This window comes from Podarcis vaucheri, assembly GCF_965113315.1.
Source record: "Podarcis vaucheri genome assembly, chromosome: 17".
NCBI lineage: Eukaryota > Metazoa > Chordata > Lepidosauria > Squamata > Lacertidae > Podarcis > Podarcis vaucheri.
In genome coordinates, this window is record NC_138755.1 from 34883045 (window position 1) to 34906811 (window position 23767).

The 23767-nt window shown below is 45.8% G+C and overlaps 1 protein-coding gene across 6 annotated transcripts in view; it reads left to right on the plus strand.

Moving 5' to 3' along the window:
• The window catches only part of PRAG1 (PEAK1 related, kinase-activating pseudokinase 1), an 80326-nt gene extending 57608 nt beyond the window's left edge, over positions 1 to 22718 (plus strand). For all 6 annotated transcript variants that reach the window (XM_082204571.1, XM_082204569.1, XM_082204568.1 and 3 more), the window contains exons 4-6: positions 6505 to 6662; positions 11001 to 11740; positions 21277 to 22718. In XM_082204571.1, coding sequence (XP_082060697.1) covers positions 6505 to 6662; positions 11001 to 11740; positions 21277 to 22284 — 1906 coding nt within the window. In that variant the 3' untranslated portion in view covers positions 22285 to 22718. The remainder of the gene's footprint in view (positions 1 to 6504; positions 6663 to 11000; positions 11741 to 21276) is intronic.
• The last annotated feature ends 1049 nt before the right edge of the window (positions 22719 to 23767 follow it).

Genomic DNA, 23767 nt, shown 5'->3' on the forward strand with positions numbered 1-23767 from the left:
TTACAAAAGTACAAGCTTTTTCATTTCACAAACCTCTTTTCCAGGTATAGAAAGGGAAATTTTGTCTATAACTGAAAAGGGATGCCAAGTTCTTTGTGTGAATTGGTGTTAAGAGTAGGTTAGAGATGTGCAGCCAATCTTTTGGCTGCTAGATTTCAACCCTGCTGCTCAGTTGGAGGAGGACCACGGAAAACTATTTATTCACTTTGTCCTTGATGCCTGCTCTCTTGTGCGCATACTTTCTTGGTTCACACATAACAAGAAACCATGGTTTATTAAACCATGACTTACTAGTGATACCCTTCCCAGCACCTTACCACCACCGAACCTCAATCTGAAGACATGGCTTGCTGCCAGCTTACAAGCCTTTGTCAGTTTTAAGTATGGCTTGGTGTTACATGTGAACACAGCACCCTTAATCATGGTTTGTTTCACCACCGCACCTCCAAAGCTCACCAAACCTCAAAGGCAAGAGGCATGAGCAGCTGGAGAACGAATAGCACTTAGAGCAACAACAAAAAACCAAGCTATGGCTTGTGTCATCATCTGTGCAACAACTCATGGTTTGTTAAGCAAACCATGGCTTAAGGAAACCACGGTTTAGGATGCTGACTGAACCAGGCCACTGCGTCCATGTTGTAGAGCTTGGACAACCATTAAACCCCTGTCCAATCAACTGCTAAACAGCCAAGCTTGTGTCAATTATCTCCCTCAAGAGCACACTCACATCTTTAAAAGGTAACTTGATAAATGGCTCAGTTAGTAATTGTAGTAAGGTGTCAGAAGCACTCTTGATTTGCTGTTTTCCAGAGAGTAGTCCTGCTATTGGAATCACGGTAAGCATTTTGCCACACTGCTAACTCCCTTGTGTTTCTGTAATGCTAACATGCAGGATATAATCTCGCACAAAATTTGAAATTTGTTAGGCTGGTTGGCCTTCCCATGCTTGCTGCCGCAAATGCCATCTTGATGGCAAACACTAAAGAACCTCTTCTGCTTTCACGATTTTGCAAGACTCCTGGGAAGAAGTACAGGTTGTTTAATTGTGTCACAAATGGAAAAGAAAAGGTCAGTTTGAGAACTGTACATTAAAGCAAAACAATACCAGTAAAATTACACCACTTGGTTTCCAGTACAAGAAATGGTGAGTCTTTCAGCAACTCATTTCTTAGACAAGAAAAGGGAAGGGTAACACCCTGGGAAACTGGATAAGAATTCCTGTGATTCTTATTTGGGCAAGACACAGTTGGGAGTTTTGGACTTGGCTGGCAAATCTGCTCTGTTTATTAGCAAAAATCCCCATGAAGTATCATTATGTTTTGCTCGTTTTCAGTTCCAGTATGGGAAAAAAAGTATAGATGATCCCTGTGTTTTCACCCCCTCTCTGCCCACCTGGTGAACACACTGATCCATCCTCTTGTTACCTCCAGTCTCACCCTTGAACTCTTGTAACCTTATTTTCTCTGGCTGTCCTTTATCATCTCTCAGTCTTCTCACCTCTGTCCAAAACTCCCCCCTCCAAAAAACCCATTGCTTATCATTGCTCTGATCGGGTGATGCACCTCCTTCAGTCCCTGCTTTAGCTTCCCGTCACCTTCTGTATCTGTCATGAATTGTGTTCTCACCTTTTGAGGACACTTTGGGTGGTATTTCCCTGTCCTACCCACTGAGACTCTCGTATTCGAGCAAAAAATGGTACAGGCTTAGCAGAAGTTCAAGAACAGGGCAGGAAGCTCAGAATCCGACAGAAGCAACGAAGATGTCCCAACAAGGTTTCCATGCCCTGCTCGCCAAGCTCTTAAAGACAAGGCATGGTGTGCTCACTTGCAAGTCTTGCTCGCCTTGCAGGATTGTGTGCTCCCCTGGGATAGGTGGGCCTGTTCCTATGACGGTGGCTTCTGGTTTTAGGTGACAAGACTGCACCCTCCTGTGCAGTCGCTTCTGCCTTCCTCCTTCATCTGCTCAAAGACCCCCTCAGCCTCCACTGAGGCTCTCTGCTCTGCAGGAAGGTCAGGGACGAGAACCACCATCCCTGCTCCCCTTTCAAAGCAGCTGAAGTTGGGGCTTATCCCTCTTCCTCTGACCCAGTTCCTCCTCATTCAGTCTCATTCCCCAACCACCTATTCCTTTCTCCTCCTGCTGCATCAGAGACTGCCAGCCCAAACACAGATCCCAACAGCTCTGTGGGGCTCATGGCATGAATCTCAATTGCCACATTTTCTTAAAGTTATCCTCATTTTGTAATTTAGCATTACAGATACTGTACCTCTCTTTCCTCCCCCCCCTTCCCGACTTTCATCTCTGCTGTTGAAATTTCAGATGGAAAGCTCTCCTGAGCAGGGATTGCTTTTGTCCTCCCCAATCCTCCAGCCCGTGTGTGTGTGTGTGTCCTTGAAAAGTGCCATGTATATTTATATGTTAGATCAAAAATAAACAATACTTTACGGAGAGTGCTGGAGGTTATTATCTGGTGTGGCAGTAATAGGCAAGGCCAAGAGAGGCTGTTCCCCAAGCAGCGATGATTTCTGTTTCTGTTTTATCCCCTATTCAGAAAGTGCATTTTGTATAAGGCACCAGGGCAGTGGGAATAAAGAGAGCTCTCCTCGCATATATGACTTCACAACAATCAGGGCTGTACTTTGCAAATGCAGCTAGCTAGCTTCTGAAAAGATCTCCAGTCCCGAAATTGCGCCACTGAATGCTTATGTTTCTCTGCCAGTGTTGATGTTAGGATGTCTGACCCTCCTGAACAAAAGTTTGATCTGGTATTGCACCATTTACTGGGATGGTAAGTTAGTCTGATCTGGTTTTAAAGCATTTGCTGGGGTGGTGTGTTACCTATGGTTAGCATGTTCCAACTATTTTTGTGTTGTTGTTTTTTTTTTGCTTTCTTAAGTATTTTTTAAAAAATCGGTTTCATGATTTTTAATAATTTTGTTAGTTGCTTTGTAGATCATTAGATTGCAAAGTCACAATGCACATATTTGAATAAATAGATATTAGCATGGATAGATAGCATGGATTTTGAAAGAGACAAGTTAGACCTGCTTACCTGGAAGTAAGCCCTATTGAGCTGGTTGGGAGTAGCATCCAAGAAAAAGTTGCATTGGATTGATCCATTAATATATTCGTTTCTGAAAAATCAGGAACTAATAATTTCTTACAGAATTGATAATATGTTGTGTGTAGATTGTGTGTCAGAGACAGGGAGAAAGAGAAGCCCTAAATGAATCTTGGATCTGGAAAGGGTTATTGGATAGGGAAAATGTGTGCCTTGTCATTTATGATTTATTTGGCGTTCCTGCATTTTAGGGGGTTGGACTAGATGACCCTTGGGGTACCTTCCAACTCTAAAATTTTCTGTTTCTATGATTCTAATCCTAACCCTTAAATGAAGCTTAAGATGTGCTTGATAATGAGGCCAATTTAGAGGAAAATAGGAAATTGTATTAAGGATTATTGCTTATAATATGAGGTGCAACTATAAAAGGAGGCTTCTGTTGTGCTCGCTTTGGCAGCACATATACTAAAAAAATTGGAGGCTTCTGTAATGTTAATTCCTGCGGGGTCTTTTTGTATATTTTTCTTAAGCTCTGACTATGTTGGAGATAAGAGTTAAAAATATGAAAGTTTAAATTATCTGTCTCTTGCCTGTTATATCAACATGAAGGGGCTGTTTCATTATAGAATATAAAAAGTGGCAAAATTTCTCTGTGTTTGTCTAGTAGACATTTTTTCCCCCTGTTGTCTGCTTTAAACAAAAAACGATTTGCTTAAATATGGTTCCCTGACTAACCAACAGCCAAGATAGCTAACAAAATCCAATATAAACAAATATAAAACCACAACAAGCTTGCTAAAAATATGAAAAAGCAAACAGCCAAGAAGAAAGAAAGCATCAGCAAAACACAACAGTCTACGTAGTACTGAAGTCACTTGCATTATCCTTCAAATGCCATCCAAAATAGCCAACTTGCTCAAAGACCAGTAATGATAGGTCAGTAGAGGGTGTTCCACAATTGTGGTGCCATGACCCAAAAGGCTCTGTATAATCCACTCATCAGACATCATAAGATGGAGGGACGTGGAGAAGGGTCTCTGAAGTATCCTGAGTAGTCTGGCTCACCTTAACACCATTAGAACTGGGGTGACCCTCCAGATGTTTCTAGCCTGCACCCCCCATCATGCCTGATCATTGACCACACTGGCGGGGGGCTGATGGAAGTTGGATTCCTGGAGGGACAAAGGTTCTCCATCTCTGCATTAGAATGAAACCTTCAGGTTTCTGCCATTCCAAAAAAAACCACAAAAAAACCCAGCAATCCACAAAACATGATTGGACATATGTATATATGTATGCATGTGTATATATTGCATGAGGGTTTTTTTCGAAGGAAACAAATTGGGTCAGATAGAAATGAAATGTAAAAATTATACAGTCAGTTTAGTAATATATATTATTATAGGGATATCAGACAAGTTTAAGGCTGCATATCGGCTTGAAAGTTAACTTTGACTGAAATGACAGGGAATCACAAAATTGTGCTTGGGGATTGGGGGGCTAAGCTGTTTTATAAAGAACATTAAATAACCGAAAAGAGATAATGCAGAAAAATAGCATTGTATTGTTGGCATAATGGGGAAATGAAATTCTAAATCGTGGTAAGAAAATAAGCCTTGTGAGCTTCTGTTGTGATATTTAGCTACAGATAAAGACATGTTTTTAATCAAAAAGACATTGTACCTTGGAAAGGAGCTTTCAATGCAGTGCTTCGCTTGCTTTCTTGCAAATATACTGTGTGTAGAAAACAAAAGCAAATCTATTGTTTTGCCTTCTGCATGCATGTAGAAACCCCCTGAGCTAGAAATGGAGGAATCCTTTGCAGATGGAAGATTAGCTCTGTAGATCAATTTGAGTCCTTTGGGGGAAAGGGCAGGATATAAAAATGGAATAAAATTAATAAAGGTTGCCTGTATAGAAACGTGCTACTGCGGCAATACAGTGCCGATAGTCAGGGATGCAAAGGTGAATGCCTGGTAAATGCTGGACAGACGTCACTAAGAACAGTGTCCCCAGCCATTGAGGCAGCCTGTTGAGCTTGCATTTGAGTCCTGTAGTTGCCTTTGAAGTGACAGCTTTTATTGACTTGTGGAAAGACTTATTTAGAAGGTAGAGCACCAGCGTGTCACCAGAAATTGTATCTTGGTATGCCTGCTCAGAAATAAACCGTTTTACTTCTCCCAAGCCATCACATACCAAGGTGTTGACCAAGCAGTGTGCTGAGACCATTCTCTGATTTGCTTGGCCTTCTCTCTCTCTCTTACCTTGTGTTGTTCATGCATGCAGGTGCGGCTGAAGTGAGGTGGGTGGGTAGGGTGGCATGCTCCTGGCCTCCCAACAGCACCATCTCCACCAATAACTGGTAGCGGCAAGCAGTGTTTGAAATTAACCAGGTGTGTTTTGCTGCTGGCCTGGGTCCAGTGATGAGTATATGAAGATTTCTGGGCTCAAGTTTGGCAACCACAGTTTAACAACCTCTGCCTTAAAGGTAAAGGTAACGGGACCCCTGACCATTAGGTCCAGTCGTGGCCAACTCTGGGGTTACGGCGCTCATCTCGCTTTATTGGCTTAGGGAGCCGGCGTACAGATTCTGGGTCATGTGGCCAGCATGACTAAGCCACTTCTGGCGAACCAGAGCAGCGCTCGGAAACACCGTTTACCTTCCCGCCGGAGCGGTACCTATTTATCTACTTGCACTTTGACGTGCTTTCGAACTGCTAGGTTGGCAGGACCAGGGACTGAGCAACAGGAGCTCACCCCATCATGGGGATTCGAACCGCCAACCTTCTGATCTGCAAGTCCTAGGTTCTGTGGTTTAGACCCCACAGTTTAACACAGTTTGGCAACCACAATTTAACAGGTTCTGCTTTAGTTCATAGTAAATACCATTTCCAGTTCCACTGTGTGTGTTTCTCCTTCTTGCATATTGGGGCAAGTGAATTGTTGCAAGAGCAAGCCACAGTCAAGCAATGTAGTTGAGATCATAAAATTGTAGATTTGTAGGGTCATCTGACCCAACCCCCTGGTGAATAGACATTCTGTTTCAGCGATCGTAACCTAGGTTTAAGGTGACGTTTGGCGCCTAGCTTCTATATCTGAGTTTCTAACACTGGTGGTGAGGTGGCTGGAGGGTCTGCACTGTGTGAGCAAACTGGGGAGCTGATCCAATGCTCCTGCCTGTGTCCACACAGCACTGATCTCTCTACCACCTCTCCCAGTAAGGAGTAGCAATGCCCCTGCATGTATGCAAAAAACAAACAAAAGCAAACCAAAAAAACCCTCAAAACAATATATATAACAAAAGAAATAAGAGAGGAACAAATCAAAACAGGATCACAGGCGTTATTGTGTAGACATAGCCACATTCTTCAAAATCTGATGCAACGTGACTCTTGTATGAATTGCTGTTTTCTCATTATGTATTTCCCCCGTTTAATCTCTAGGCATTTTCTAAAAATGAACAGAAGCAATTCTGAGTTGGAGAAGCTCAGCAGTGATTCTACAGAAAACCTCAGTCCTGCTTTCCAGGGAATCCACGTCACTTTCACCGCTGGCTCCACGGACAGTTTGAATTTGGACACAAATGCATTCGGCAGTGGAGGTAGCTAAAAGTTGTGTGTTAGAGTGGGGCTGTGGGGTTAATGTACGAAACATGTTCTGTAAATTGTGACATATTGACCCAGTTTGCACGTCACAGTAAACCATAGTTAATGGCCTACTGTGAATATGGAGGTAGCTCCTGCCTTGCTGACCACTAATTGGAGCAACAAGCCATAATCCCTGTCTTTGTGTTATATCTGACTGAGAGATTATGCTTTATTTCACTCAAACAAACCTTGATTAATAATATAAATGAGTTTGCAGCAAACCATTAACTATGGTTTACTGTGTTGTGTGAATGTAGGCAATAAACAGGCCCTGTAAAGCTGCATTTAGAATTTCACTTCCCCAGGGAAGTTTTACATGGTCTCTTCCTTTCACCCTTCAGGTGGGTATAAGCTGTCTTTGGTATCCATGATACATTGCTGTTTTGAATGCCCACTTATTCAGCTTTGTTGCTAATGTGCCAAACTATCCCAAAACCAAATGGAACCTTTGAATGAATGACAGAACAGCATAAGTCATTACTACAAAAGCAGTCGTAGAACTTTAAAATATATGGGCTGAATGTAGCTTAAATTCAAGGCGTCTGGCATTTCTTATGATGAAGTATCAGAGTAGTTGGAGGACCATGCTTCCTGTGATGTCACCGAAATTAGGAGCAGGACTTGTGCCCTCTACAGGCAACGAGCTGCGCTGCAAGGGCTAGCCATGGTGGCCAGCTATCAATCATAGGATCAACAGGGAAGCCAGTAGCCATCCCTTGCGCTATCTTTTTGTCTAAGTGCTGCATAGTAGTGAAGAAGACTACATCCGTGCTGGGAAAGGGATAATAATAATAATAATAATAATAATAATAATAATAATAATAACAACAACAACAACAACAACAACAACAACAACAACAATAATAATGCACTGCATGTGAATTGTCCTAACTTTTCAAATATCTTGGGCTTGTCCTACAATAAGGTACTACAAAGTAAAGGAAAAAATAGTAAGTAAAAAAATTCTCTGAGTCCTCACATAGCTTACCATGCTGCTTAAATATTTACCCTGTTCTTTGGCAGCCAGTGCCCAGTTCTGTGACAGAGAGCCAGGTTGTCTTCAGAAACGCTATGCAATGTTAACTCCACCTTCCAATAACATTCCTTTACTCATTTGGATAGATTCATTCACTGCGGGGATATACAGGTTGCATTGTGCTTAGCTTGCAGAGCTTAGGTAATTGTAATAAAAGTCACTTTGGACTTCCCACTTCAGTGCTAAGGTTGCCAGTACCAGAACTTGATGGGTTTTAAAAGGAGGAATTAGGGATGCACAAACATCCCACTCTTCGACCCAAACATGAATTCCCCCTTTCCATTCAAACCACAAAACCCCTCAAGCGATTCGGGGTGGGTGGGTTTGATGATCGTAAAAACACCCAGGGAAGCCTGGTTCCCAACATGCTAGCAGAGAAAGGACTTCTCTTCTACAGCATTTATTTGCTGGCAGAAGAAGAGGGGGCTTCCCTTTCTCCATGGTGTCAGGAGCCAGAGTCAGGAGTAGGCTAGAAATAAAACACTCGGTGTCAGCGAAGTTAACTCTTTATTCCAAGAAACCAAAACAGCGCAGGCCTAGTGATCATAGCAACTCTTCTCAGTAGGTCTTGCCCCAGTGAGGATTGAAGGTTCTCACGATCTCTCCGCTCCCTAAGACTCCTCCTCTGCCAGGTCCTTCCCAAGCAAACTCAGGCTCCATCTAGTCCATCTAGTCTCTCCTTGCTCCACCCTCTTCATTCATCTACATGTTCTGGGAGTCCATGTAAACCCTTGTTACGGCTATCGGTGTGGTTGCTCGAGAGCGATCAGGCAAGATCCCTCACTGGTCTTTTCAAAAGCTTTATTATTGGTGCAAAAACCTTTACAATGCAGAACGCCTCTATTCCATGTCTTGCTCACTCACTAGCAGAATCTGAGAGTGGGCAGTCCTTAAACTTTTCCCCAGCAGAGTAGTCTCTTGACCCCCAGCCGACGCCTCCCCTCTCTGCGCGAAAGCCGACTGCGCAAGGAAGGCTTGGGTAAAGGGGGACCGCCATCCTCCCTGCTCTGCTCAGGTGAGGTGTCCTGGCACTGCCTTGCATCCTCCGAGCCCTGCAACTCTTCCCCACTAGAGGCGTGGCTTCCTTCCTCCGCTGAGGAAGTCCTGCTCCCCAAGATTTTTGGAGGCTCTCAGTAATCCATCTGCCCTTCCCACTCTCGCCTCTGAGCCAATGGCAATTCCCTAACAACCCTGTTACCTCTTCAGCTTCCGACACCTCCTCCTCCCAGTCTGCTCTCTCTTCTCCCTCTGACCACTCCTTGTCATCCCACCACCAATCCCCTGGCTCAGAGCCTTCTTCCCCATGGGGGGTTTCTTGGGGGTTCCCCAGCTGGTGCCTCCCACCATTCCTCTGCACCCAGCCAGCCCATGGCATTGGTTAGCATTGAGACACAGTGTGCTCTGTGGGTGGGGAAGAAATTGGATTCAGTTCACATTTCATGGCAAATCTCCCAAACTTGCACTGCGGCCAAGCCATCCTTCAAAACCCACACTTCTCTGAATTTCCTGACGAAATTCTCCAACTAGATAATGTACAGTATAGGAAAAGCGTATTACTTTAGGAGAAATTGAGGTGTATTAGGCAAAATTGCACGCTGAAATGCTGGCAAATTCTCGTGAGGTCTTAAAAAGAAAATTGGCAAATAGGTGCTGAAATGTGGAGAGCTAAACTTAAGATTAGAAAAGTAAGAAATGGACAGATTTGCCCATCCCTACCCTGCAGAAGGGGGCTGGGGGTGTGTGGAAACAAGATAGCTTTGCCAGGAACCAACATGGCTAGCAACAGTGCTTCTTGGGCAAAGTGCCTTGCTTTCCCCTGCACGGCCTGGAAGACTCTGCTCCATGCAAAGCAGGAGAAATAAAGGCACTCTGCCCAGAAAAGAAAGAAAGCTCCCATTAGGCATGGCATCATGTTCCACCCTGTTCTACAAAGAAGGGGAGGCTTGAGGGGAACGGCGCTTCCCGCCCGGATTTTGCGTGTAGAAATCAGATAGGGTTGTTTGCCTGTTCATCCCTAGTATATAGGGAACATGTCTGGCAGGATTTGTGGGCAAGATGATAAGACTCACCATTTTGGGAGAGCTTGAGAACAAACCTCTTCATGCCTGGCATAAGCAAAGGCTTGTCAGGAACTGCTCTCCTGGTCACTTCTGCTTTTCAAAAGTCACTTATTTTAGTTTACAGATGGCTAATGTAGGCATAAGGGACGCGGGTGGCACTGTGGGTTAAACCACAGAGCCTAGGGCTTGCCGATCAGAAGGTCGGCAGTTCGAATCCCCATGACGGGATGAGCTCCTGTTGCTCGGTCCCTGCTCCTGCCAACCTAGCAGTTCGAAAGCACGTCAAAGTGCAAGTAGATAAGTAGGTACCACTCTGCCGGGAGCACTTGATTGGGAGCCGCCCAGAGTGGCTGGGGAAACTCAGCCAGATGGGCGGGGTATAAATAATAATTTATTATTATTATTATTATTATTATTATTATTATTATTAAGCAAGAGAGGTTTAGACATGCTAGGAGTAAGCCCACTGAAATCAATGTGACATAATTTAGTCAACTAATTTAGTCCTCTTGATTTCCACAAGTCTACACTCGGCCTGGGTACCCCCATATATTATAAATACTTAACTCCCTATGGCTTTTTTCTTAATACTTAAGATTAAAGCCTGCGCTTTTAAATTGGCTTTTAATTTTTCTTGCATGCACCTAACACCTTTCCTGGCAATAAATGCCACCTTTCTCAGAATTCTCTCTACGAACCATCATTTTTATTCATTGTGCCCTTTTTGGAACCTAATCGCTTTGCGTTACTAATGAAGGCAGATGCTCAAACAGTCAGCCGGATAATTTCATGCTGATTTCTGTATCGCCAGTCATACACACTACGGCAGCCCCCCATCCCCCCTGGGTCCTGGGCTGCCATGGGGAGGGAGATTCATCCACACAGGCTCCCCTCCCTCCTCATCACAGCACAGGACTCGGGGTGCTGGGATGCTGCCATACAGACACACATATCATGTCTCATAATTTTATCATGCTCTAGCGTGACTTTGACCCCATGTACAACGGCCATTCTTGTTTTGGCTGCTACAGATGATCCTAGGCTAATCTGGGTGCAAAGTTTCATTACCCTTTGCTGGCATGCTTACCTTTTTAGATGGAACTTGATCTAGGCCTCGCATTGTAAAACGTCTTTTTTTATCCGTGCTGGTAGGAGTCCCCGGCTTATAATTGCTTTATTGTCTGCATGTGTTTCAGGACAGTCGTGCAAAACGAGCCTTCGTTCACCCACCCGTACCGGGAAGCCGACCTTTCCTTCAACTCACTTCCCCGCATGTCCCAGCAAAGACAGGCCGCACTGCAAACCTTTACAGCCGCCTCCTCTGCCGCAAAAGAAAACCGTCAGCAGAGCAGTTTCTTCGCCAGATGGTTTTTACTGGGGCCCGGCTTCCCCAGCTAGAGCTTCAGCTCCCGCAAGCCCCAAACTGAACTTCAGTCAGTCGGAAAGTAACGTCTGCATCCGCGAGGAGCCTCCGTTTGGCTCCACCTTGGGAATCAACCGCCAGACATTTTCTTCTTCTGAGTCACTGGAGAAAGCCTTCAGAGGATCCCATTCCCCATATCCCTGTTCTGCTAAGAATGGCGGCGCCTGCTGTAGCCAGAGCAAAAACTTGCCGCCTCGTTCCTCCTCCCAGCACAGCATGTCCACCACAGTTTCCTCAGGTTCTAGCTTTCAGCTCCACAACCTCCTCAGCAATATTGACAACAAAGAGGGGGTGTACGCCAAGCTAGGCGGGCTGTATGCGGAATCCTTGCGCCGCCTCGTTTCTAAGTGCGAAGACTGTTTCATGCGCGACCAGAAGAGCGAGCTGCATTTCAGCGAGAACAACTGGTCCCTCTTCAAGCTGACGTGCAACAAGCCTTGCTGTGATTCAGGGGACGCCATATATTATTGTGCCACCTGCTCCAAGGATCCGTCAAGCACCTATGCGGTGAAGGTATGTCGTTGCAAAATGCTTATTTTGTCATGACTTGCTCTGTGCTTTTGGCCTTTTCTGGCGGTTCCCTCGCTACGAGAAGCCAAGTTACAGGGAACCAGGCAGAGGGCCTTCTCGGTAGTGGCACCCGCCCTGTGGAACGCCCTCCCACCAGGTGTCAAAGAGAAAAATAACTACCAAACCTTTAGAAAACATCTAAAGGCAGCCCTGTTTAGGGAAGCTTTTAATGTTTAATAGGTTATTGTATTTTAGTGTTTTGTTGGAAACTGCCCAGAGTGGCTGGGGAAACCCAGCCAGATGAGCGGGGTGTAAATAAATTATTATTATTATTATTATTATTATTATTATTATTATCATTAGCAATATCATTATCATTATCATTATCATTATTTTCACTGGTCTCTGGCTGCCATGAACTCGAATGATCTGATGACCTTCACAAGGATGGGGGGGGGACACACCCTATATATACAGTGGTACCTCAGGTTGCTGATCAGAAAGTTGGCAGTTCGAATCCCCGCGACTGGGTGAGCTGCCGTTGCTTGATCCCTGCTCCTGCCAACCTAGCAGTTTGAAAGCACATCAAAGTGCAAGTAGATAAATAGGTACCACTCCAGCAGGAAGATAAACGGTGCGCTGCTCTGTGCGCTGCTCTGGTTCGCCAGAAGTGGCTTAGTCATGCTGGCCACATGACCCGGAAGCTGTACACTGGCTCCCTCGGCCAATAAAGCAAGATGAGCGTTGCAACCCCAGAGTCGTCCGCGACTGGACCTAATGGTCAGGGGTCCCTTTACATTTATCTCGGGTTACAAATACTTTGGGTTACAAACACTTCGGGTTACAAACTCCGCTAACCCAGAAGTAGTACCTCGGATTGAGAACTTTGCCCCAGGATGAGAACGGAAATCGTGTGGCGGTGGCGGGAGGTCCCATTAGTGAAAGCGCGCCTCAGGTTAAGTACGGTTTCAGGTTAAGAATGGACCTCCAGAACGAATTAAGTTCGTAACCCAAGGTACCACTGGGTTCTTTCAGAATTTATCAGGTGTGTTGCCTGATAAGGAACCTTGAAATATGCTTGAATTTTGCTTTAGAGGGGAATCTGCTGTCAAACTGGTTCTGTTTAGGAACACACGTAGCAAGGATTTTGCTGGTCTGCTTAAAAATATATATATTGCAGAGAGTTGGACTAGATGATCCAATGGGGTCCTTCCAACTCTATAGTTCTGTGATCCTGTGATCTTATTATTGTATTCTGCTGGAATTCATAGGATATTTTGTCTAAGAAGGAACCGCCAGGAAATTTCTTTCACGCAAAAATTCAGTGGCAAATAGCACCTAGCAAAACCCCAGGTACAGGGCAGGTGAATTGCCTAAAAATACCAGAGATCAAAGAACAGAGTCCAAAGTTTCTGGTCAGAACAAGCAAACACTCGAGCGTTGAGGTCTAAGAGTTGCCCAATAAGAACCAGAGGGAGCACAGAGTTTACACACAATCCGTTGATTAGCCTGCCAGCAGCAATTCTCCTTTTTCGCAAGCAGGGCTGATGAGAGGCTGCAATAAAGCCAGTAGGGCACAGCTGGGCCTGGTTGCCGTGGCAACCCTCACAGCGCAGGTATAACAGAGCAGGGCTGGGAGCAAGTCTTCATACCTGAATTTCCAATTGATGTACTGCCAAGAGCGGGCAAGTCATATATCCCTGTAATCCAAGGGGTTCTAAATTGCTTAATGTTGCTTGCGGAAAAAAGAGGCACAGGTCATGATTCCCAGGATTGTTTTTTCTCTCTCTTGCATGAAACCCCGGCAGAATGAACAGGCACTGCCACCTTTTCCCTGGCCTTCTCTTCTGTGAGTGGGGACGGAAGGATCTGCCAATTTCAGTTCCCTCGGTTTCTCATTTCCCCCAATCTTAAATTAAGTTCTTCATGTTTCTGCAGCAATCTGCAGTTTTGTTTGTTTGTTTTTAAATCTTCCTGAAAATACGTCAGCTGGCATTTTAGTGGAAATTTCTCCTAATTTTTAATTTGCTGTTCTGGCTAGTATACAGTTTTGCAAGTCATTTTTTTTCATAATGTAGTGGATTCTTCTTCTTTTTTAATAAAATCTTTAAATTAGTTTCCCAATATACCCCAATAAAAGCCAAATTATAACAATAACAATTACTTCCCAAATTATACAATTATCAAAATGCCAATCAACTTCCAATGAATACATTTTAGTTAAAGTGGCTCCCTGCATGATGGTTTGGGTGCACTTCTGATCTTACATCACTGCGTTCTGTAATCTTAATTAATGCCAGTTGCATTTCAGTTATAATAATAATCCCTTAGTCAACAGCGACATAATTAATGATTTCCATTCGTGATGTTACAATATATAAATTCATAAAGCTTCAGGTGAGGAACTCAAACTAATATTCTGCCCAGCGTGTGAAAAGGAAAGCAGAAAAAAATACATTTGGCACCAACTTGGCCTCAGGTTTTGTCAGGATGAGGCGTACAAGGCGCCATCCACCTGTCTTAGGGACTGCATTCTGGATTTGTGTAGGTTTTACTTCTTAACACACAAAAAGCACTTTCTAAAAGCAATAAAATATTTCTACAAAGCTCTAAAATGATAAAACTATATATTATAAAGTCTAGAAAACCATAGAACCCCATTTACAAATTGTTGTTGTTGTTGTTTAGTCGTTTAGTCGTGTCCGACTCTTCGTGACCCCATGGACCAGAGCACGCCAGGCACTCCTGTCTTCCACTGCCTCCCGCAGTTTGGTCAAACTCATCTCGTCCTCTGTTGTCTCCTTCTCCTTGTGCCCTCCATCTTTCCCAACATCAGGGTCTTTTCCAGGGAGTCTTCTCTTCTCATGAGGTGGCCAAAGTATTGGAGCCTCAGCTTCAGGATCTGTCCTTCCAGTGAGCACTCAGGGCTGATTTCCTTCAGAATGGAGAGGTTTGATCTTCTTGCAGTCCATGGGACTCTCAAGAGTCTCCTCCAGCACTAGAATTCAAAAGCATCGATTCTTCGGCGATCAGCCTTCTTTATGGTCCAGCTCTCACTTCCATATATCACTACTGGGAAAACCATAGCTTTTACTATACGGTCCTTTGTTGGCAAGGTGATGTCTCTGCTTTTTAAGATGCTGTCTAGGTTTGTCATTGCTTTTCTCCCAAAAAGCAGGGGTCTTTTAATTTCGTGGCTGCTGTCACCATCTGCAGTGATCATGGAGCCCAAGGAAGTAAAATCTCTCACTGCCTCCATTTCTTCCCCTTCTATTTGCCAGGAGGTGATGGGCCCAGTGGCCATGATCTTCATTAAATTCCATTAGCAACACACACACACTATGTGGTAAAGCCTTCTTGAATAAAATTGTCTTTATTGTGTGTCTAAGCATCATGGCGTTCTGCGCCTGTCTAATTTTGGCTTAGACCTATTCTTAGAGGCTCAGACCTTAGAGGGCCTGAAACTGCATAATTTCTAGTCCCAACATCTTTTTCTCCACCCTGTGTGAATTGCGGGGCTCATTTTTAATGCATCACACGCAGGGGCGTCTGCGCTGATGCCCATTTCACAAAGGGGAAAAAAAGGCCTGCCTTTCTGCCACTCGGCTTACTTCCCTCGGTTTGGGCTCCCAGTGGATGCACGCTACAGAGGGAGCATGATGGCGAGGGAAGGAGACAAACCTTGTTTTGTGCTCGTCGCAGACCACACGTGTGTGTCCCCGCATTACAAAATGCGCCTTTATTGTCTGACTCTGGCAGACAGTAGCATGCTAAAGCTGAGCCAAAGAACTGAGATACAAGCTCCGCCGCTGTGTGTGCGAGTTCTAAGTGGGGAAATGTAGCTAGGCAACTTTTTGGAATGCTTTCATTTTCGTCGCTGGAATATTTCTGACAGACAGTGGTTTCAGGGCTTTCGTGCCTTTCCTTTTTCTTTCCCTGTGAATGTGATATTGTTGCACTGACTGCAGACATGAAAGAAGCTACAGATCTGATTGTTGCCTCAAGTCAGGCTTCAACAGGCCTGTTTCAAAGTTTGAGCTAAGATGAGTTTCCTGTCATGCCTTAGAACCCTAGACCCTGCTAGTGCTTTGGCTCATATGCATGGATTGTGGGGAAATGGAGCCAAAATATTCTCTCTTCCAAAAATAAAAAATCTTCCTTTTATCTTCGACAAAAGACCAGGGATTTGAGAATATGCCTCTCTCTACCAAAGATGTAAAAAGAGGTGGGGGGAGCTCAATTTCAAGGTGCACAGTATCAAGGGGAGGGATGCTTAACCCTTCTCCCACCCACTAGTAAAGGTAAAGGGACCCCTGACCATTAGGTTCAGTCGTGGCCGATTCTGGGGTTGCGGCGCTCATCTCGCTTTATTGGCCGAGGGAGCCGGCGTACAGCTTCTGGGTCATGTGGCCAGCATGACTAAGCCGCTTCTGGAAAACCAGAGCAGCGCACGGAAATGCCGTTTACCTTCCCACTGGAGCGGTACCTATTTATCTACTTGCACTTTGATGTGCTTTCGAATGGCTAGGTTGGCAGGAGCAGGGACCGAGCAACGGGAGCTCACCCCGTTGCGGGGATTCGAACCGCCGACCTTCTGATCGGCAAGTCCTAGGCTCTGTGGTTTAATCCAAAGCGCCACCCACGTCCCTTCCTCTCCCACCCACTACTTCTGCCTTTTTCCTTTCCCAGCCAGGGTCTACAGACATGTGTGCTGTATTTGGGGGTAGATGAGGGTGGGAAGGCCTGGAAGAGAAAACGAAGGGGGAGAAATGGAAGGCAGCGCTTGTTACGTTTCCTCTGCATATTTCACTCTCCTTTCCCTCTGCTCAGCCCACCCAAAGCTTTTATAGATGCTCCGCAGAGACTCAGGTTTCCAAATCCCATTGTAATTCAGTCATGTGATCAGACTCTTCAGTTTGTTTGTTTGTTTGTTTGTTTGTTTGTTACTTGATTATTACTTCTGCACAGTGCATTTGGCAAGGTAGGAAAGCGAGGCTGCCGCATCTGCGCTCCTTTGGGCTGCTTCCATCCTATTACCGCCAACCAGATTCTAAACAGTCTGATTGTACACAGCGGCGCAGCTCTGGAGAACAATAGCGGCAGGGAAATGTGCTCCATAGCCTAAAGGAGCCCATCAGTGTCTCAGAGCAGTGTCTCACAACCAATAATGAATAATATTACCATGTGGAATACTCTTAAAATGAATTTGCTGTCCAGAGATTTCATTAGACTCTGTCAGGGAACTGCCATCGGAGCCAGAGGGAGAGGGAGGGCTCCAGAGGGATTCCGGAGAGCGTCCCGGGAGGGAGAGAAGCAGCACATCTTCTGGGGAAGGAAATCAGTGTAACACCAGTGGAGAAGGGGGGCAGATGGGGGAATCGGCGAGGTGGCTCCGAGACTCTTCGCCGGGAACCAGTGGGGAGAGCACGGGTCCTCCGCTGCCCACACCCTCCCTGCGCAGAAGGCTTCCGCGCAGGGAGAGTAGGAGGAGACTAAGCGTCAAAGAGCTTCTTTGCTGGAAGAAGTTCAAGAAACGCCCACTAACGGATTCTGCCAGCAATTGAGACAGTCACGGGCGCATGGCTGTCCAGACAGAAAGGGTTCATACAGGCAACCAGCCAAGAGTGGCGTTGATTTACACACAAGCAACCCCTAGAACTATTACAGACTCATTCCCAGCCACTAATGCTATTAGGATGCAAGAGAAACAACTTGGTCCCCAAACAGAAGGTGCTTTAAATCAATTGCTTTTATTATTTGGGGATCCTTCTGTACCTCTTCTGGACTCGATACCTTGTTTTAATTAAACAAATATTATTTTCTAAACAGACTTAACAGATCTAAACAAATATTATTATTTATCTAAACAAATAATATTTTCATGGAGGGTTCAACATGAACCATAGAATTGAAGGGACCAGGAATCTTTTTGCCCAGTGTGGGGCTTGAACCCACAACCCTGAGAGATTAAGAGTCTCATGACGGAGCTATCCTGGCCCATCTGTGCTTCCAACAGTGGCTTCTCCTTTAAATTCCTGGGAGTCCCTCTTAGTGAAGATCTAACTTGGAAGGTCAATACAGCCCAGGTGGTTAGGAAGGCCCAACAGACTTCATTTCCTTAGGGTCTTGTGAAAGAACAATGTTAGACAGCAACTGATTATTTCCTTCTATCGGTCCACAATAGAAAGTGTTCTCTCATACTGTATTACGATGTGGTACGCTGGTTTGACAGCCATGGACGGAAAGTCCCTACAGAGGGTGGTGAAGACATCACAGGATATCATGGGCTGAGTCCGCTAGATGTTATCGCAGGAGACAGTTGCCTCAGAAGAGCGAGGAACATTCTCAGGGATGACTCACACCCTGGCCAGCACCTTTTTAATCTCCTGCCCAGGAGATATAGAAGCATGATAAGCTGCACCAACAGGTTAAAGACCAGTTTCTACCCATGGGCCGTGAGGCTGCTGAATGGAAGACAGCAACATTGCAGCTGATCTTCGGGGTTGGTGGTCGTACGACAGCACACAGAGTGTAACAAGGACTGAGAGATTGTGGGAGGGGAGGGCCCCCCCATTTAATCTCACTGTAAGCAAGTGGTAGTGACAATAAAGTACCATATTTTTTGCTCTATAAGACTCACTTTTTCCCTCCTAAAAAGTAAGGGGAAATGTGTGTGCGTCTTATGGGGCGAATGCAGGCTGCGCAGCTATCCCAGAAGCCAGAACAGGAAAAGGGATCGCTGTTTTCGCTGCACAGCAATCCCTCTTCCTGTTCTGGCTTCTGAGATTCGGAATATTTTTTTTCTTGTTTTCCTCGTCCAAAAACTAGGTGCTTTTTATGGTCTGGTGCGTCTTATGGAGCGAAAAATACGGTATTTCTATTTAGACTGCCTCTGCTGGATACTTCCACGTGAGAAGTAAGAAGGCTCCTCAATAATGTCTGGACTTGCTGCAGTGTGCCAGGCATGTTGCTGTGTGCCCATCACGACACAGATCCAGCTCAGGAGCATGCCAGCGGTATGTTGAATAGGCTCCACCTGGAGATCCTCCAACCCTGTGCTTTGATGCTTTCGTTTTATTATTGGGTTGCAAATCGTACCAGTTTCGCTGGCGACGTTTTTGCAACCTGCCCTTGACCCATTTGGAGTGAAGGGCACAAAATGAATAAATTGAATAAATAAAGTTTTGGGAGGTTTTGGACCATGATGCTTCATTTTATTTAAACTTAAGAAAATAGGAGCAACGAAAAGTGGACCTGGATTCTGATTCATATATGGCATAATAAATTGGTTGGTTTTAAAAGTGGCCCAGGATTTGATGCAAGACATTTGACTTTACCCCTCGGAAGGGGTGGGGTAGAGTAATTTTAGAAGAATTAAGGAAACTGTATCAGCCAGCTTTTATTTTGGGTTTGGCTGTTTTCCATTGAGTTACAAGGGTCATCATTCCCCATCTTTGTTGTGCCTTAAAAGGTAAAGGTACCCCTGCCTGTAGGGGCCAGTCGTGACCGACTGTAGGGTTGCGCGCTCATCTCGCTCAAGAGGCCGGTACTGGCGCCGTCCGAAGACACTTCCGGGTCACGTGGCCAGCGTGACGAAGCTGCAACTGGCGAGCCAGAACCAGTGCCGCACACGGAAACGCCGTTTACCTTCCCGCTATAAAGCAGTACCTATTTATCTACTTGCATTTAGAGGTGCTTTCGAACTGCTAGGTGGGCAGGAGCTGGGACCGAATGACGGGAGCTCACCCCGCCACGGGGATTCGAACCGCCGACCTTACGATCAGCAAGTCCTAGGCACTGAGGTTTTACCCACAGCGCCACCCGCATCCCTTGGTGTGCCTTAGCCATCCCCCATTACTAAGCTTTTAGCTACAGCCCCATGAAGGCAAAATTGAAATGACAGCAGTGCAACGGTCTACACGTGTAGATGCACCCTCAGTTTCTCTGTTCACTTTGAGGTCTGATTACTCAATTGTAGACACCAAGATAAAGACTTCCTTTGGGGAGTTTCCATAGTTGTTAAGGTTGGTTTTACCTTTATTATAGATCTGTGTGTTTTTGAACTTTTAAACTCACAGGTTTCCAGAACCCCCATTGCTTCTTACTCTGCTGCTACTCATCATCTTCATACGTTTTTTGTGCGCGTGTATGTTCTGCTTTACATGCAGAAGGTCCTGGGTTCGAGCCCCAGTGGAACCACTAAGTTGTTTAGGGGACACAGGTGGCGCTGTGGGTTAAACCACAGAGCCTAGGGCTTGACGATCAGAAGGTCGGCGGTTTGAATCCCCGCAATGGGGTGAGCTCCCGTTGCTCGGTCCCTGCTCCTGCCAACCTAGCAGTTCGAAAGCACGTCAAAGTGCAAGTAGATAAATAGGTACCACTCCGGCGGGAAGGTAAATGGCCCTTCCATACGCTATTCTGGTTCACCAGAAGCGGCTTAGTCATGCTGGCCACATGACCCGGAAGCTGTACGCCGGCTCCCTCGGCCAATAAAGCGAGATGAGTGCCGCAACCCCAGAGTCAGTCACGACTGGACCTAATGGTCAGGGGTCCCTTTACCTTTACCTTTAATATTTTATTTTTCATTTTTATCCAAGTTTTGGCAGAGATAATTTTTTGAGAAAATTATATCAGTGGTGGTGAAGTGAGACTTCGGTAAGACTTTAGGATGGGGTAGCCAACATGGTGCTTTCTAGATGTTGTGGTTTATTTTTAAATGTTTGTATTTTGTTGTTGCAGTTGTTTGCTACCCTGGTCTCCTTTAGGGAGGAACGAAAGGATAATATTGATATTATTAGGTTGTATCCAATAGTCGTCAAACTCAGAGTGGACAAATGGAAATTTCTGTCAGTGGCCCACATTGAACTGCCTGCTTCCATTAGCTGAAGTCAGTGCAAGGACTTGTACCTAGTGCAACACAACACAACTTTTCCCCATCTCCTCTCCAGATTTGCCTGTTGCGCTTCTTCCAGGTCCACTTTGGAGGGTTAGGAGAACCCCACAATCTTCTTAACGCCACATTGAATTCCACCCATGCGCTGAGGCAACCTTAGTTGGATGTGAACCAATAATAATTGGCCATGAACAGAATTATTATTACAGTGGTACCTCAAGTTAAGTACTTAATTCGTTCCAGAGGTCCATTCTTAACCTGAAACTGTTCTTAACCTGAAGCACCACTTTAGCTAATGGGGCTTCCTGCTGCCGCTGCGCCGCCGGAGCACGATTTCTGTTCTTATCCTGAAGCAAAGTTCTTAAGCCGAGGTACTATTTCTGGGTTAGCGGAGTCTGTAACCTGAAGCGTATGTAACCCGAGGTACCACTGTAGTAGTATTATTAGTATTATCATCATCATCATCATCCTCACCATCAGAATAACAATAGTGGCCTGATCAGTACCTACTTACATTCAGACCCTGATGCTTTTGTGGGTTCACATTTCCCTGAATCAAGTTTTTCATTCCCTTACCTCCTTCCCTATCCCAAACGGAACTGACCTTAGACCTCACTTCTGTCCCTTTCCCGCTTTCCATTCACAGATATGTAAAACTCAAGACACGAAAGCCGCAACGTCTTGCTGCAGCCCTTCCGCCCCGGTCCACTTCAACATCCAGCAAGACTGTGGCCATTTTGTTGCCACAGTGCCCTCCAGCATGCTGAAAAACCCTTCCGCGGACGGCCAGGGACCCTCCCGCGCCGCCACCGAGCAAGACTGCGTGGTCGTCATCACCCGCGAGGTCCCGCACCAGACTGCCGCCGACTTCGTGAGGGGTTCCGGCCCTTTCCACAAAGTGAAGCCGGAGCTGTACGAGCGGCGGGTGTGTTTCCTTCTCCTGCAACTCTGCAACGGGCTGGAACACCTCAAGGAGTACAGCGTCATCCACAGAGACCTTTGCCTCGAGAACTTGCTGCTGGTCCACTGCAGACCTCCCCCCAGCTGCAGCAAAAGCAGAGAGGACAAACATCTGCCGCGGCTCATCATCAGCAACTTTCTGAAAGCCAAGCAGAAGCCGGGCGCCGCCGAGTCCAAAGCGAAAAAGAACCAGGCTCGCTTGGCCCCGGAGATCGTCTCCGCCTCCCAGTACAAAAAATTCGACGAGTTCCAAACCGGCATCCTCATCTACGAGCTTCTGCACCAGCCCAACCCCTTCGAAGTGAAAGCCCACCTCCGGGAGCAGGAGTACAGCCCGGAAGACCTTCCCCCGTTGCCGCACCTCTCCATTTATTCTCGGGGGCTCCAGCAGCTGGCTCACTTGTTGCTGGAAGCAGACCCCATCAAACGCATCCACATCGTGGAGGCCAAGCAGATCTTGCAGTGCCTGCTGTGGGGTCCCCGGAAAGACTTGACGGATCAGGCCCTTAACCACGAGGAAGCGCTTCACAACTGGATCGACATGAAGCGGGCGTTGCTCATGATGAAGTTTGCCGAGAGGGCGGTGGACGCTGAGCGGAGCGTCGAGCTGGAGGACTGGCTGTGCTGCCAGTATTTAGCCGCCGCAGATCCACCTTCTCTCTGCAAGTCGCTGAAACATCTTCAGCTCCTTTGATTCTCCATAGTGTGTGAAAAGGGCATCGTTCGTTCTAAGGGCAGTGGACTAAGCGCTTCCTTAAACAGAAAATGGCACACACCTCCCGTCCCCTCTGTGGAATGATAATTGCGTGAAACAGACCGTATTTCATACACAAACACAACACAAAGATCAAAACCTATGTACATTTCAGGATAAATACCATTATGAGTGTTGTAAACAGACTGCTGGATTCCACCACCAAGTGTGTTGCTTCCTGGGTTACTCTTGGAGGTAAATTTAAAAAAGAAAAAGAAGAAGGTATGTGTATTTCCTAAATGGGAGGAGGGTTTCATTCTTGTGAGATTTTGTTGTTGTTTTGCTTTCCTAGTGAATGTGCTCAATCTTGGAGCAGAGGCTTATTCGCTGTGAAATATCCTAATATATTTTCTATTAAAAAAAACCCAGCAACATTCTGCGTGATTCCGGATGGTGGCTTAATTTTATACACAGGTTGTTCAGATACTGCAAAGAAGCCATTGGCCACAGAGAAAAGGAGTATGGCGTTTTGATGGAAGCAGTGCAGTGTGGATGCACACATGAGGAGCACCTATCCCATAATATTTGACTGCCTGGAAGTATTGTATGTCTCACCAAACCCATCCAGCTTTGCCCACTCAAGCCTTCTTGGGAGCCCTGCTCCAACTTTACCCTGCCCAGAGGGATCACCAACCTCATAGATATAGAAACAGGGAAGGAAGGTAACTTGAAGAAGAGAAATAAATTGAGCAAAAAGGAAGAGATTCTGGAGTCTGAAGTGTGCTCTCATTTTCAGGGAAGTGAGCATTTCCTACATCTCTTCCTGCACCAATTAAAAACAAAAACAAAACCTTTCCTCTTCAACCCTCTCTGAGCTCATCCATACTGCCATATAATGTGGAGAGGGGTGGGTTTACTTGTACCTTGGTTAGTTCTTAGTTGTCCATACGACTTTCCTCTTCAAATCACTGCCTTCCCACGTTTTCCCCGCCCTCAATCGGGATTTTCTCATAAAATATATACAGTGGTACCTCAGGTTAAGTACTTAATTCGTTCCGGAGGTCTGTTCTTAATCTGAAACTGTTCTTAACCTGAAGCACCACTTTAGCTAATGGGGCCTCCTGCTGCCGCTGCACCGCCAGAGCACGATTTCTGTTCTCATCCTGAAGCAAAGTTCTTAACCCGAGGTACTATTTCTGGGTTAGCGGAGTCTGTAACCTGAAGAGTATGTCACCTGAAGTGTATGTAACCCGAGGTACCACTGTACTTCAAAAGAGAAAATCCAGATTGAGGGAGGGAAAAGTATGGGAAAGCATTGATTTGGAGGTGAAAGTCATTTGGGCAGCAAAGCATTAATGGAGATAAAGGAAGCTTAAAAGGTAAAGGGACCCCTGACCATTGGGTCCAGTCGTGACCGACTCTGGGGTTGCTTTATTGGCCGACAGAGCTGGCGTACAGCTTCCGGGTGATGTGGCCAGCATGA